We start from the raw sequence: 17,119 nt of genomic DNA on the forward strand, positions 1-17,119 counted from the left end.
ACCACGGGGAGGCTGCCGCGGTTGTGTGAAAAATGGTCATAAGTCACTTTTTCCCAGTGCTGTTGTAATTTTGAACGGTCGCTAAATGAACTGTTGAAAGTTGAGGACTACCTGTAGTCTTTTTAACTTACTGCATTGTCCTAATATCTTGTGAGATGGTTTTCATAAACTTTTGCTTATACCCTGTCCTGCGTTTCAAGATTAAAAATCAGTACATCCTGGACATAAACTATTTCAACTCCTACCCTCAAAACAATGCTATAGACTAGAGCCCTGCACATCAGAACAACTAGACACAAGGACAGTTTTTTCCAAACGCCATCAGTCTGCTAAACAAATAATTCCCTGAACACTGCCCAACTATTTACAAAGTCTGCACTATTATTACTATTAATCTTCTCATCACTCCTTATCCCCCATCCCCTCCCACTTGCGACTGTAGGACTGTAACTTTGTCACTTGTATCCTTAGGATTTATATGGACTGTTTCCTAGTATGATTTGATTGCTTATTGTGCCCTATGACTATTATTAAGTGCTGCACCTGATGATTCTTGACTCTTGATGAGTGTATCTTTTCTTTTATGTACACTGAGAGCATTTGCACCAAGATAAATTCTTTGTGTCTCCAATCACACTTTGCCAATAAAGAATTCATTCATTCATTCATTCATTCATTCATTCATGTGCTTCCTGATTCCTATCAGCTGAAGAAACCTTAAAAAGAAATGCCTCTTGGATCTCTCCTGAGTGTGGGATCCTCTCAGGCCATTTCTGTTCCTGCATAACCATGTAATACCTTCTGCCTTCATCATTTCAAAAGCCCAAGGATCTTCTTTTAGACAGATGCTTCTGATCTGATTAGGTGCCATTGAGATGATGATGACTTTTAGTGACCACTTAGCTAGTATATCTCCAGGATATACCCACTAATGAATTAGTGTTATAGCCCCAGGATTTTGCAGACTAACTTTGAAATAATACTTACATTTGTGGTGAGCCAGTCTTTGCCATTATCCTCAGGAGGTGATCCATCTCAACTGCCAGGATTTCCACATTTTCTCTCATGGTAAAGACCTCCTGCTTCTTCTTTACATCAGGGGTCCTCAAACTTGACAGCTTTAAGACTTGTGGACTTCAACTCCCAGAATTCCTCCTCCAGTCATGTTCGCTCAGGAATTCTGGGAGTTTAAGTCCACAAGCCTTAAACTTGCCAAGTTTGAAGACTATGTTGTACGTGAACACTTTTCTTGACAACAATGCAGAAGTGTCTTGCTGTTTCCTTTTCCTATGAGATATTTTTAAACTTTGCAGTCTAGCCTATAATTTTAACAATTTCTCGAGGATCACTCATCCAGATGAGCACATGTACACCTCCTGGCATATACATATATTTACAGATAGATACTAAAAAGATTTTAAAGTTCTCTTCTCATAAGATGGCCTGTGCATAGTAGAGAATAGCTATTTCTAAATTGGAGATATATATAGCCCAAGAAACTATTTAAATTTTAAAGTGCTGTATTTTAGTAAACTCAAGAAGACCTCCCATGATGTTTCTGATCATTTCATGTCGAAGTAGAGGGAAAAAATGATTGGGGAGCAGAAATGGAAGAAGGTGCTCAAGAAACGGTATAGAGGTGGGAAAAATATGTTGCTTGACATGAAAATGCACAGTAAAGCTTCCAGCTTAATCAGACTGCTTAGACACACAGTCTCTGTCTCTTTCAGTATTCTATGGGTTACTCTTAAGACAAGAAATGATCAGTGCTCTTAGAAAATGGTGGGCCATAGACTGATTTGTAAGAGAAAAGGAATTTTGGACATCTTCAGATAGAACTGAGAAGGGATGTTGGTGAACGACTGAAGAGTCATTGCTTATCATTGCAGAAAATGGGGTGGTGTGGTGTGCTTGTTGTGATAACTGTGAATTTCTTGATAGTGAGAATAATTGATCAGTAGAACAGCTTGTTGCCCAGCGTTGTGGGTGCTCCATTGCTGGAACTTTTCAAGAAAGGATTGGCCAGTGATTTATCCGGAATGGTAGAAGGACTCCTGCATTGGGTAGGGAGTTAGACTGGAAGACTTCCAAAGTCTCATCTAGCCGTATGATTCTTCCCCCCGCCCAAATTTTTTATTTGTTTTATTTATACAACACATGAAAATTCAATTTCAAATATGATTCTATGAACATGCGATTTCCTGCTCTTGTTTCTATAAAAGAAAAAAAATATGACAGGGAATCCTTCAGTCAAGTCTAGGAAAGGTTGAGAAAGCTGAGACATGGGGTGTCATTGAACATTCATACCTGGAACTTCCCAGAAACTATCTGTCTTGTCTTGACTTGTCTCATCTTGTCTGTCTATCTAAATATCTATCTATCAAGAAAATTTATATAGGTATGTAAGAGTGTTTGCAGCATGACTACTATTGTGAGACCACCCAGGAGCACAACACAAAGGCTTCTTATTTTTAGCAGTGGTTTATATACAAGACAACTATATACATACACATATGTGGTTGGCAAATACCTGGCAAGCAATCAATCTTCTTTACTCTGCAAGGAGGACTCCAATGGAGACCGAACACAAGGAGAAGGAGATATGCCCTCTCATGGCCTCACATATATAGACAGCTTCTTAAAGTGGTAAATACTATGGACTCATACTCAGTCTTAAAGTGGCAATAACCATGCTGATTCATCCTCATTGCATCAGCCTTACAGCAGCTGGTCAGCTATTAAATCTCAATACCTTAACAAGGTGCCTACTTGCTCACAGCAAATCAAGGTAGATGAAAACACAGTGTGGAAGAAATAAAAATAAAAAATAAAATAAAGAAAATAACCTCCTACCCCACCACCCCTTGCAACAACACCCAGTCAAATGAACCATTTGATGGGCTGGAGCCCATTCTGGGATCCCCAGGCCCGCTGGCAGAACCACGTCTTCAGGGCCTTCCAAAAGAGTGTCAGGGTGGGGGCCAGTATAACTTCCGGAGGGATGATGTTCCAGAGGGAGGGAGCCACCACGGAGAAGGCCCTTCTTCTGGGTCCCACCAGAGGTACCTCCTGAGGGGACGGGACTCAAAGCATCACATGACCTGATCTGCTTTGCTCCCATTTCATTCCTTGATGTCAGGGTGACATTATGTGTTGAACTTCCTCTGCAGGCAGGAAGACCTGAAAATGATTCCCCACCCCAAGGAAGAAAGAGTGTGTGCTTATGTGTGTGATAGGTATCAACACCTGTGATGACCTGGGGCATGGTACAAAGGCAACCCAGTCAGATGATCAATAAGAGTCCCTTTATTATCTCCAACTTTTCCCCCAATGTCCTGGTTACCTTCTGGCTGGAGAAAAACTCTCCCAGGAACTGCCTTTGGCCGCAGAGAATCAAGTCTAAAACATGGTAATCAAAAATTGTAACTATAAGTCCAATCAAGGCAAGATGAGGTAATTAGTCTGGCAGGGCAGGAGAAGGAATTCCAGATGTGAAGGAACGGCCATAATTCAACACGGTTGGGAGGATGCCAGGAACACAGATAACCAAAGTCAACACAAGATAAACTCACGTTTGCTCAGCAGCTGTCACTCAGCATGCATCTCTTTTACACTCTCATTCCCAGGTGTGGCTAATGAAGGGAATCAGGGCCCTTTCCTCCCCCGTAAGCCACACAACTCACGTTGCTCCCTTCTCCATTCCTCCCTTCGTGCCCTAGGATGAAGAGGGGGTGGACCTTGGTCTTCCTCTGCACCCCCTCTCCCTTGTTCTACCTCTCTCCTGCTCTGCCCAGCCTGACTTTGCCCTTCCCCAGTTTCCTCCACAGCCAACGGAGCCACACTCGCACTCCCTGTCAGCTGTTCATCTTCCTCCTCGGATTCAGACTCCGACAGGGGCATGACAACACCTAAGCAACCCAGGCCAAACCCAAACAGCTAAGTAAATTAACCTTTGCATGGGGAAGGTTGAGAAGTTTGTGATGCCAGAGCACAAGTCCCTGATGAAGCCTGTTCCTTGCACACACGCCACACAGCACTGCAGTCCTTAGCTCCTCTCAAGGGTGACCTGACTTTTGAGTGGGTGTGTAGCAATGCCTTTATTAAACTTTTGTCTCACGAATCAGTGATAATTTATAAAAAATACGTATTGGTATACACACATTAAAGCTTTTTAATGTGTGTTAGCCATTAAAGTATAATTACATTTTTGACTTTTTTTAATTATTGGTTTTTCTTGAATGTATATTTAAAGATTGGGTGCTTGTAAATGTCTCCTACTTATGCATTGAAAACTGGGCTCCTTTCTGACAGAATCATAATTAAAAAGAAGGATTACTTAAAATACCACTTAATCATTGTGTCACTGAAGGATTTAGCTCTCATTAATTAGATGTTAATAAATAGTCATAAACAAAAAAGTGCTGTTTGAGATCCAGAATTATGATCAGGAGAATAATGGGTCTTCAGACTAGGTGCTGGCTCTCTTTTATTCAGTATTAAATTGAGCGTGAAATTAGTGATGTTGTACTAATCCTTTGAGTTTTTTTGTCATTGCCAATACCTGCAAGAGGAAACACACGAGAACTTTCGGAAGGGGAAGGGGAGATGTAAAACCTGCTCTCGAAGGATGAGGAAATGATACGTGGTTGAACATCCAAGAAGGCGGCTGAAGTTCCCTTAACCCAGAGGTCTCCAACCTTGGCAACTTTAAGACTTGTGGACTTCAATTCCCAGAATTCTCCAGCGAGCATAGCTTAGCATAGCTGGCTGGAGAATTCTGGGAGTTGAAGTCCACAAGTCTTAACGTTGCCAAGTTTGGGGACTCCTGCCTTAACCGGTCGCATCCTTCCTGGTTAATTCCAGCACTCTCCGGGAGTCTTTCAAAGTCATATCTGGAATCCTGGAAAGACTTGGCTTTGGCCCCTGGAACTTTCCAAATGTTGCTACCAACGTGGAATAGAATGTGACTTTAAATCAGTCCTGTGTCTTTTGGGGGAGGGCAACCCTGCCAGGTGAGCATTTTGGTCCCAAACTGTCATCCAGATCGTGGTTGTCTCAAAGGTGCTTTTTCAAGGGTCAATGGGACTTTCTGGTTTTTCTTTGAAGACATTTCGCTTCTCATCCAAGAAGCTTCTTCAGCTCTGACTGGGTGTTGGGGAAGGGAAGGATTTATACTCCTTGCAGACAGCTGGTCATTTGCATCCTTTTAGTGAGTCCTTGAGGCCACTTGGAGGTTTATCTGTGTCTTCAGGGTCACCTGAGCGATGCAAATGGGTGTGGAACCTTCTTGGCTGCAGGATGTTTCTCTGCCCTGTGTCCCTTCCCTTTTGAAGGCGGGCCCAGACTATTCGGGATGAATCTGTGGTTGTCTGCATCTCAAATGGAAGTGCAAACAGTTCCTGCAGTCTGCAATTTTTCTGGAAATCCATTTATACCCCCCGCACCATTCGAAGTGTGTTCAGCTTAAAGTGCATAGCTAAAAGTCTATGGAGATTCTCCGTCCTCCAGGTCTTGTTTGTCCCAAAGGTGCTTTTTCAAGAGGCAATTGGACTTTCTTGTCTTTTCTTTGAAGACATTTCGCTTCTCCTCCAAGAAGCTTCTTCAGCTCTGACTGGATGGTGGAGAATGGAAGGATTTATACACCTTGCAGACAGCTGGTCATTTGCATCCTTTTAGACAGTTGTTGAGGCTACTTGGAGGTTTATCTGTGTTCTCAGGGACACCTGAGTGATGCAAATGGGTGTGGAGCTCCCAAACAGACTGCTTTAAGCCAGCCTTCCCCAACCTTACTGTTTAGTCCAGGGGTCACCAACCTTTTGGACCTCAGGGACCACCAAACTCATAATTTTAAATCCCAGGGATCACGAACCGGTTCTGTGGGCATGACCTAATTTGTGGGTGTGGGTTGGTGGTCATGTGACTGGCTGGACATGGCTTGTATGTAAATATTATAAATATTTATATAAATATTGAATTTTTTATTAAAAAAGAGCAGTTTTTATCCAAAATCAGGCAAAGCAGGCAGGCAGATTGAGTTGCTCACAGAATCATTCAGTGAACTATCTGCCATTGGCTAGCTCAGTCTGTCACATAAAATTGGCTTGCCGTGAGTCTGCACTGAATAATAGAACCTTCAGTCCTAAGGGAGGTTCAGCTGTGCTTAAAAGAAGAGCCCGAGATCTAAAGATTAGCTAAAAAGCAAGAAATCCAATCATTTCCTGCTTCCTAGCTAATCTAAATTTCCCGGCACAGCAGAACAGATGATAGTCGGAAAAAGGCAAAATAGAAATTTAGTAGGCAAGTTTACCGGGTAAGGAGCGAGTGGGCGGGGAGGGTCCCCACGGGCCATGTGGGCTGGGCACAGCCTGGATTAATTGCTTTGGGGGAGTGATCTGGGGGTGGAGATTTCTCTGTGGCCCACCAAAATTCTCTTGCGGCCCACCGGTTGGCGACCACTGGTCTACTCTACATCCCCTTATCTGTATGAATGGATGGCCTCCCAGCTCCAGAAGAATGGTGGGTTCACCTCTGGCAAGCTTGTCCTTGGTTGTTCGTTTTGCCTCTTGACACACAATTGTTCACTTAGATTGGAGGGATTCTTCCCTACCACCATTTTTTCTTGCAAGGTCAGATGTCCAACATCAATTTACTCCTGTGTTTTTCAACCTCAACAACTTTAAGATGTGAGGATTTCAATTCCCAGAATTCCCCAGCCAGCACGAGGGAATTGACATCCTCACACCTTAAAAGTATATAAGACTGAGAAACCCTGAATCGACTCCTAAATGCTCGGAGCTCTCCTTCTGCACCTTCTCTGTCCCACATCTAATTGTTGGATACTCTCCAGAGGAGGAGAGATAGGTTCCTTCCTCCCTGAAAAATTAGAATAGCAATCAAAACCGTCCATATTTTGGCTTGTTTTATGAAATGTTAGGGTTTTTTTAAAAAAAAATGTTTTGTTTTATCCCATTCCTTCCTTATTTTGTTTTTAATTGCACATTAATTATGGCCAGAAAACTCTATGTGTTTCTGAAGAAAAAAATATTTATAAACACCTTAAAAAAAGCCAATAACCCACCTGCTTTGCTAACCTATCTGTTTAGAGAGGAAATAGGGTGATGCCCAGAAAATTCAATCTTCCCATATTGGCTCGGGACGATGGGAGCTGTAATGCAACGTATCTGGAGGGTACCAGAAGGAGCCTTCATTCACCACATCAGCTATACGTTATTTGATGGGGTTTTATTTGCAGCTCAGATCAGCCAAAAGATTTGTAATTCTCTGGTATACAATTAAAATGCCAATTATGGTTTAGCCAGCTCTCTCTGCTCTTTAACCTGAAACGATCTGTTGTTTTTCTTCCCTGTAAATCACCAGTGATGAATGTTGTTGGATGTGCTTTATTTTCCTTTTAATTTATGAACCATGAGCTGCCTTTATAGGGTTTTTTGGGTTTTTTTTGGAGGGCATCTGCCGATTTCCTAATTAAGCTTTGTTAGCATCTATCACGGCAGCTGTGCAGTCTTAGAAAGGAAAGAAAATGGATTTAATTTGTACAAGGCTGGATGTGTTATATGTTCAGGGATAATTCCCCAACTTTGGCCTGCAGAGACATGATATCACTGATCTCCTAAATGCGTTTTAAGGCAGGGAACACCGTCTGGCGTCTTCTTCCCTCCTCCTTCCCTCTTTTCCGAGGAACAGTACTAACTGTTGTTGGATGAAGAAGGTAGGATTGACAAACGATCCAGGTTGCCAGAGCAGCTTGGAAATAAAGACTCGTTGTAACAGATTGCGAGTCCGTTATTGACAAGCATCCATTAAATGCAAAAGTACGCAATGTGATTTACGTCATTTGCACCAATTTACATTTGCATAATGCTGTCAGTTCTTAATGCGATTTCCCTCATTTGGATGCAGATCAGTTCACTGACTGTATGTCATTTACCTGAGAATGCACTTGATGCACCGGATGCAGTTGGTCAGAGAAGTTTGGTCCGTTGGAGGTGAAGGCCACTGAATCAATGGTCAGTTAGGAAAGAAAGACCATCCCAACTTGACCAATTGGGAAAGAAAGACTCCTGGCCCCTGATTAGCCCAAAGGATACTTTACTAAAGCCAACGTGGTTACAGAAGAGGCAAAGTGGGGTCTGAGATTTTCCCCGCGCAAAAGATACAACTTTCCCTTGTTCCCGGCCAACCCCCTGGTTGTCAGTCAATGTCCAATTGGATGTTAACAGATTGTTTGTGAAATGTTCCCTGTCTTCCGACATTCATGGCTCCACATTCCTTTAGTGTGACCTTGAGACGGCCGGTGCTGGATGGGATGGCTTGGTTTTGATTCCTCCCCGTGTCCCTTACCCCACTGCTCCCCCCCCCAACTGATGTCAGGCCATCAGCTTAGCAGAATGGCAGCCATGACAGTTTCCCTGTAACAGAATCTTAATAGCCTTAGACTCCTTAGAACCAAGGAGAAATTTCCTGACAGTTAGAGCAATTAATCAGTGGGACAACTTGCCTCCAGAAGTTGTAGATGCTCCAACGCCGGAAGTTTTTTAAAAGATGCTGGATAACCATTTGTCTGAAATGGTATAGGGTTTCCTGCCTAAGCAGGGGGTTGGACTAGAAGATCTCCACAGCCCCCTTCCAACTCTCTTATTCTATTTTATGCTATGCTATGCTATGCTATTATCTCTCCTTGCTAAGATCCCGCTTGTAATGCCACAGAGCAAATTTGTTTGCTGGCTGATCAGTGGGTTTTCTGTGACGAGCCGAGTCCCCCATAAAAGGCATTTGTGAACATACTGTGCATGCATTCCAACTGTGCTCCAGTGCAAAAGCAGGTCCTCCTGATAAGGAAGGGGGAAAGCCCATTGAAAGCAATAAGGCAGCGTGATTTATGCCTAGGAGGCAAGCAGGAAAATGGCCATCCCTTCTGGTTTTTTTTGGTTGGACTGCAGTTGTATTTGCCATATAAACATTGAAAGAGTCTTTAGAAATAATTTTGATTTACCATCAGTGATCATTCTGAACATTCCAGTCTTCACAAAAAAAAAAAAAAAAAATTGTAATGCTTCACGTGACTGCCTGGTTTTGAAGCTCTGTGTTGTCTGCTCCTGTCCTTGCTAAGAGCTTAACTTGTAGACACACTTAACTCTAAATTGATCCCTGGTGTATCCCCCCCACTGCGATATTCTTCCCATTTCCTCCCCATTATCCAGTTTAGGCCATTTATTATATAATCAAGTGCTTTTCAGGTTGGACTGCATCTGGGAAGCACAGGTGAAATATACACTTTGCCTTCCTGCCACAATCATTTCCGAGAAAATGATTAAGAGTCAGATGCAGACCCTAGATGAAAGCCTAATCAACAAGACTTCAGTATTTGTTGCGGTATATTTGTTTTAAAAAAAATCCCACCTTTTCTTTAGAACTCAGAGATTTAAATGGCAGCCTCTCTTCCTTTGAGGCCTGTCGAAAAACAGCTCTGCCTCCTAGCAGTGTTTCTCAATTTGGGCTCCTTGACGATATGTGGACTTCAACTCCCAGAATTTCCCAGCCAGCCTAGCATAGTTCAAAGAGCCGGGGTTGAGAAACACAGTCCTAGTGAATTTCTATGGTTGAAGGTTCCTTTGAACTTGGATTTCTCCAAACCTGGTCCAATGCTATAACTCCCACACCATGTATTTCTGTCTCAAGACTGGGAAAGTTTGGGTACATCTAGTTTTATATGCAACTGGTGTGGATCTTAATGCAGTTTCTACAGGCTAACTCACTGTGCACTTGGTCCGGACCAGCTCAAAGTTGACCTAGCCTTCCATCCTTCCGAGGTGGGTAAAACGAGGACCCAGATTGTTGTGGGGAAAGAGGCTGACTTTGTAAACCACTTAGAGAGGGCTGTAAAGCCCGGTAAAGTTATATATAAGTAAGTGCTATTGCTATCTCCCTCCCTCCCTCCCTCCCTTCCTTCCTTCCTCCCTTCCTTCCTTCGTTCCGGTTAGAATGCAGCATTGCAGGCTAACTCTCATGGTTCAATTCTCATCAGGCTCAAGGCTGACTCAGCCTTCCATCCTTCCAAGAATGGGAAAACGAGGACCCAGATTATTCGGGGCCAGAGGCTGACTCTGTCAACCGCTGAGAGGGGGCTGGGAAGCACTGTGACGCGGCGTATAAGTCTAAGCGCAATTGCTACTGCTATCAAATGTGCTCCTAAAAGCTTCCCTGGTAGTAGCTGCTGCTGAAGGACAGCCGTGAATGTCTCTGGGAAAAAAAAAAAACCCGGAATGGCTCCATTACCACTCCTATGTTAATGAAACGATTTTAATATTACAATAAATGAGGTTCCCCCCCACAATCCTTCCTGTATTAAAGGGAATTGGATGGTTATTAGAGCATATTTCACGAAGACAGAAAGGAGCTCTAATATGTGCTTGACTCTTAAAGCAGTTAATCCTATATTAATTGTACTTGGGATCCATCTGTCCTTGTCGGATGGCAAAGCATTCATCACTCAAAAGGCGGCTGGAGCCTCTCTGAAGGTGGAAGAGCTCCCCCTGCAGGACGACTCTGGTACCAGCCGAGATTTATTTAATTATTTGATTTATATTGCTGCCTATTCGCCCATGACGACTCGAGGCGGCTTACACAATGTAAAATCATATTTAAAACAAAAAATAAAAACAAAAACAATAAGAACTAACAAAAAGAATCAAATAAATTAGTAAAGTACAATAGAACAAAATTTGGGAAAACAAAAAAACAAAAGAAAACAAAAACCAACTCCCACCCACCCCGATGACAGCGGGTCACACTAGCCTTCTGATGGGCTCCATCCCTCTCTGGGCTCCCCAGGCCCGCTGGCAAAACCAGGTCTTCTTCAGTGCCTTTCGGGACAGTATTAACGAGGGGGCCATTCTAATCTCTGGGGGGATGAGGTTCCAGAGGGAGGGAGCCACCACAGAGAAGACCCTTCTTCTGGGTCCCACCAGGTGTATCTCCCTCAGGGGTGGGACCCGCAGCATTCCCTGCCTCCTCGCTCTGATGGGTCGGGTAGATGTCACTGGCAAGAGATGTTTCCTCAGATCACCTGAGCCATGAAGGGCTCTAAAGTGGACAGCTAGCACCTTGAATTGCACCTGGAAGCAAATTGGCAGCCAATGCAGCTCCTGCAGGAGAGGTGATACATGTGCACACCAGGGTCTGCATAAAACCATGCGGGCAGCTGCATTTTTCACCAACTGGAACTTCCAGATGCTCTTCACGGGCAGCCCCATGTCGAGCGCGTTGCAATAATCAAGACGGGAAGTGACCAGGGCCTGAGTGACTGTGAGTAGGGACCGTTGATCCAGGAAAGGGCGTAACTGGTGCACAACCCGCAGTTTACTTTCAAGAATAGGCTGGACTGCCACCTGTCAGAAATGGTGTAGGGTCTCCTGCTTGGTGGGGTGGGGGTGGGGATTGGGCTAGGTGATTTACAAGGTCCCTTCCAACTCTGGTAATCTATTATCTGAAACCGAAAGTGATCTTGTGCAGTCCCGAGACATCCCATGGGAGCGGACTGCAAAGGCTCACCATCTAGCTCTCTGAACGTTGGGACAGTTACTAAAACATCTTCTTTGAATGTGACTGGACAATGGGGAGATAACGTGTGTGTGTGTGTGTGTGTGTGTGTGTGTGTGTGTGTGTGTGTGTAACAGAAAAGGGAAAGTTAACTATCAGTAGGGAATCTTTGCACGCAAACTCTTAGTTCTGGCTTTGCTACCGTAACCATTTGGCTTTTAGTAAAAGTAACCTTTTCCCTACAAATGGAGTCGAGAGTGTTTCTTTCCTAAGAGGCCAGAATCTGCCAGGTCTGACAGTTATTGAAATATGACATATCTCTCCCTATCCTCCCATTCTCTAGGGAAAAATACCTATTGATGCATTAAAGGAAACCACTAATTGGTGTGATTTCCAGGAGGGGAAGATATGTATTTGTTTGCTTTATGATAATGGCTTCAGGCTCCAATAAAGTTCCTGCGTTCGTAATGATATTAGCCAAGTAATCAGTTTGTGGTTGATTACAGAGGCGGAATTAATTTAAACTCTTCTGTTATTTTTACTGGCTCAGTTTTAGATTTTTGAATTTCTCCATCATATTTTTCCTCCAGAAGCTTTGTAATGGCAGAATAATAAAAAGTAACTGAGTTGAACTGACGGAGTTACTACTTATTGTGGAATGTGTTTTTTCACTTTCTGCCCAGGAGGTACTAGCAGAGTTATTTCCTTTTTCACTTCCAAGTTCATACAACTCTCTCTCTCTCTCTCTCTCTCTCTCTCTCTCTCTCTCTCTCTCTCTCTCTCTCTCTCTCTGTGTGTGTGTGTGTGTGTGTGTGTGTGTGTTATGGTTGATATCTGTTTCCATAGTATGTTCGTTCTGTAGTCCAAACTCAAAAGGGCAACTGAGTTTGCAAATTATACTGAACTATAATTACAGCTTGTTTTGCTTTGGCAAAAAGTGTGAACTTCTGAAGAGCTTCTGAATTTGGTCTTTGCAATGGGATGGGTGTGCTAATCTCATTGTGGTTGATTGGGATGCAGGACAAGGCACGGTGTTTTGCCACCTGAAGAGTGTGACTAAGTCTGATGTGTAAAACTGCCAATGATTTATTTATTTCTGTGCCACTCTATTTCCAAAGGTACAAAACAACCTGAATAAAGAGGAGGCCCGGGGGGGGGAGAAGGGGATGGTCCAAGTGGGGAGGAAGGAAGGGGCTTCACATCAACCTTAACAAGCCTGACTTTGGGTTTTAGGGCCCCATGGAAGCAGGGATTTTTTCCCAGAAAGATGGTGGAATCTCCTTCATTGGAGATCTTTTTTTTAAAAAAAATAATTTTTATTAAAGTTTTACAAATAAAAAAAAAAACCACAAATCATTTTACAATTTTTGCAATTCATTGTGTAGCATCGGTTTTTCCCGTCTTCCATTATTCATATTTACCTTATACATTATACCTTATACACACATCTATTATTCCTGTTATCTATCCAAGCATACAAATTCTCCCAGACCGTATAGAATTCTCTTTTTTCCTTCTCTTGCAACTCCATAGTAAGCCTATTCATTTCCTCACAATCCATAATTTTTTAAATGAACCTATTATCCGTGGGATTATCCTCCTTCGTTGGAGATCTTTAAGTGGAGGGTAGACAGTGATCTATCCGTGATGCTTATAACTCTAAAGCTGCCCTACGTGGCCTCAGCAGCCCTTCCAATTTGCGGTTCACAACAGTGAATCTCCTAATTCAGGGGTGTCAGACTCGATTTCATTGAGGGCTGCATCAGAGTTAGGGTGTGCGTGTGTGTGTGTGTGTGTGTGTGTGTGTGGTCAGCTTGACGTCCCTCGTGTCGCGGGCGCCTGAGGCAGCCCGAGCGCTTTTCCAGTGAAATCGGGCTCCCAAACTCCGTTTTCGGCTGTGACGGCTCCTGCAACCCCCTGCCAGCGAACATGGAGCTGGGGAAGGGGGCCTGTGTGCGGCTCTTCCAAGCTCCCTTTTCTCGCTGGCAGAAGCACTGCAGGCCGGTCCTTCCCTGTTTCCAGAGCGGCCCCATGGACCAGATCTAAGCCCCTCACAGGCCAGATCTGGCCCCCGAGCTTTGGGTTTGACCCCCCCCATCCTAATTTATTCACTTTGGGAGGTAGGTTGTGTGACAAAGCAAGCTCTAAGGTCAGGTGAGACCGTGAGCTTTCATCTTGGACTGGAAACAAAACAATCTAAGCCTGATATATTTCGAGGTAATATTTGATGGGTGTGAATGTTGTGGTTGGTCTGTGTGGTGGATGCTATTTTCCCACCCCAGCGTGTGGCAGCAAGTAATTCCATGCACACATTTTCATGCTGAGAAAGGAGGTTTCTTCTTTCATATATTGCTTCTCAGGCTGGCAAAGATGAAATGCTCTCTCTTTTTTTTCCTTCCCGGGTTCAAGAAACCCACTGAACTCTGATCCTGAGCAGACAAAACACAAGAGCCACGTTCACATCGCATGCAGTGTCTGAACAGAACCCCTAAAATAAATCCTGTGTTTTGCACAACCTGCTAAGATAATAGCTGGCTTCCCAGAAAATGCTGTGCCAGCGGTGACTTCTGCTTCTGGCCTGGCCTTGGGGGGTGGCAAAGCAGCCCTTTCTCTAGTGGGCCTTCTGGGGGGTTGGGGGGATTTTGCTTTTAATGCCTAGCTGATGTTTTGGCTTCTGCTATTGTCAGGAATTCAAATGGATTAATCCATATAGGTATGAATTAATTGTGGCCTCAGCTTAGGACCACAATTGACCCCAACATTTTGTTACTAAGTGAAACATTTGTTAAATGAATTTTGCCCCATTTTACGACCTTTCTTGCCACGGTTGTTAAATGAATCATTCCAGTTGTTGAATTAGTAATATGGTCGTTGAGTGAACCCAGTTTCCCATGGATCAGTCCACCTGCCACTTCCCAAGTGTCTGAGGCTTTTTTCTTCCTGGTGTTGGGGTATGTGCGTGCACCTGTGCGTGCTCTTTTTCTTATAAACTTTTGCGCGAGTTAAAATCTGCATGGAGGAGAAGGGGAGTTTGTGCTAAAAAATCCCAAGTAGCACGAGATAAATTGGGGCTGCCTTTCTTGAGATAGTACTTTGCAGCTTCTGGACAAATGATTAATCCTCTGCTTTCTTGCTTTCCAGCCTGTTCCAGCACTACTGCTACAAGAAAGGAGGCATGCGGCACACTTCCTACACCTGCATCTGTGGCAGGTAAAGCATTGGAGGGTGGGGGCCATTGATTTCCCAGAGCGTGGGATTAATGTGGAGCTTGTACACAACAATAGGGAAGCTTTTAAATTAAGTGCGGGTTATTTAACATGCGTAGATCGAATACTTCAGTGAAAAAAAAAAACGAAAGCCAGGAAAGGTTTATTGAGTAAGGCCCATAAAAATGGAAGACCTTGGAGTAGCTGATCCTGGCATTGGCCATGCTGAGAGCTGGGTGTCAGGACTCCTAGTAATACAACAAACAGAACTCCGAGGCAGGCAGGCTCCTCAAATAGTTTTATTGGACATGTCATATTGGCATAGGCTGGAGAAAACTGATTCTGAAGATTCCCGTGGTTTTCACCTAATTAAAAGTAGAAGTTTTTCCCCTTCCCCAAACAGTCGGTCCCATGGTCCAATCAGGTTGCTGTCTGGTTGTCTGGTAACTTCACTTGTCCTTTCTCCATTCACCAGTGAAAATGTCCTTGGTTCCCAGGAGAAAGTATTTTGTTTTGTCTACAAAACCATAGCTATCTCTATTCCCCCCCACCTCCCTATCCCTCCGCTCCAGTGTGGCAACACTGAAGCCTCCAAATGGTGTTGGGCAGGTCAGCTCCAGGGTTGACGTTGGGGCGATCGCTGGCATATTCACTCTGTGGCAGAGTTCCCCCAACCTTTTCGGCTTTCCGGGTTGGCGTTGCAGGGGAAAGAGGGGCTGGTTCTGCACACGTGGTGGGCCAGCGCGCACCCACAGCTCCATTTGCGCGAGTGTTGGGGACATGGCGCCTGACGCTCACACAAACAGAGCACCCCTCCATGCACTTACCCACTGCTCGCCTGTTTGGAGATGTGTGCACTCGCTCACCACTTCCGTGGCCCGGTTCCAAAAGGCTCAAGGCCCAATAGTGGGCCAGGCGTTGGGGACCCCTCCTCTAAGGGATACCAGCAAGCAAGAATATCCTTAGGCCCAGAATCCAGAAATGTTACCACTTGTGCCTTTTCTATAAATTTTCCAAGTTTTTTTGTCCCCTCCTTTGGTCTGTGGCTATTACAACGTAGAATTTATTGCATGCGTGTCCAAGTGTGTCTAGAGATTCTAAGTCGTCCAGGTCAGTGGTGGTATTTTACCGGTTTGGCCTGGTTCTACTGAGCCGGTAGCGCCAATGAGCGGCGGAGACGAAACCGGTTTCTGCCATTGGGCCCACCCGCCCACCTGGGCTCTCATACTCACCTTCATCCTCTGCTTTTGAAGCACAGCTGCTTTGCACGGCACAGGAGAGTGCTGCACGGCAGCTGCTGAAGTGACCAGGAGCGTGCAGGATTGCAGGAGGTGATTCGGAAAGCCTCTGCGCCTGCGCAAAGTGCGCATTTGGAACCGGTGGTAGAAATGTTTCAAACGCACCACTGATCCAGATCCTGGTTGTCTCAAAGGTGCTTTTGAGGCAACTGGACTTTTTGTTTATTTTCTTTGGACAGGTTTCACTTCTTCATCCAAGAAGCTTCAGCTCTGATTGGATGGTGGGGAAGGGAAGGATTTATGCTCCTTGTACACAGCTGGTCATTTGCATCCTTTTAGAGGGTCATTGAGGCCACTTGGAGGTTTATCTGTGTCCTCAGGGTCACCTGAGTGGTGCAAATGGTTCCTGCAGTCTGCCATTTTTTTCCCCCTCTGGAAATCCATTCCTACTCCCACATCTGTCAGGCTACAGAACTTTTTCCCATTCAATGAGCAAGAATGAACTTCTGAGAACCAAATGTATCAAAAGGAATCCTTTATTGAGATGAGACAATTCATGTAGGAGTTCAAAGCAGCGTCTGAGGTCTCTCGGGCATACAGGGATACGTAAGGGAGTTTAGAACCCTTCCCCTTATCTCGATGTGTATTTAGAGAAACAAAAGCCAGTATGTGAATTCCCCTCCCACCCCTTCTGTAGGAACGATCTTCCTCACAGTTTCCCAGGACATACCTAATTTCCCCCCACCCTCTTTTTAGAATGAACTTTTCCAGAGATTCCCAGGACACATCTCACTGGGGAATTTTTATGTTCTTCTCATCTCCTGGCTGTGCCTCTCAGAGGTGATAGGTTCCGGCCATCTGGCTTTTCTCCCTCCATTGTATCATGTGCGGGTTATACAAATTCGATGTAAGGTTAAATATATTCAGGTTACATCAAGAAAGGATTTCTTTATCAGCCTCCGCCGCCCTTTTCTTCTTCCACTGAAGAAATACACGGATCTGACAACATCATTTGAAGAATGTTCATCCCAAATTGCATAGCTAAAAGTCTGTAAAGATTCTACGTCTTCCAGGTCCTGGTTGTCCCAAAGGTTGCCCACCCTTTGCCACCCGGAA

General features: G+C 44.4%; 1 protein-coding gene across 1 annotated transcript in view; it reads left to right on the forward strand.

Moving 5' to 3' along the window:
- The window catches only part of PEPD (peptidase D), a 168,463-nt gene that overhangs the window by 100,367 nt on the left and 50,977 nt on the right, over positions 1 to 17,119 (forward strand). Inside the window, exon 10 of the mRNA XM_026714484.2 lies at positions 14,701 to 14,769. Within this exon, the coding sequence (XP_026570269.2) occupies positions 14,701 to 14,769 (69 nt within the window). The remainder of the gene's footprint in view (positions 1 to 14,700; positions 14,770 to 17,119) is intronic.

This window comes from Pseudonaja textilis, chromosome 11 (genome assembly GCF_049901715.1).
Source record: "Pseudonaja textilis isolate UNSWEBS1 chromosome 11, rPseTex1.2, whole genome shotgun sequence".
NCBI classification, from domain to species: Eukaryota; Metazoa; Chordata; class Lepidosauria; order Squamata; family Elapidae; genus Pseudonaja; species Pseudonaja textilis.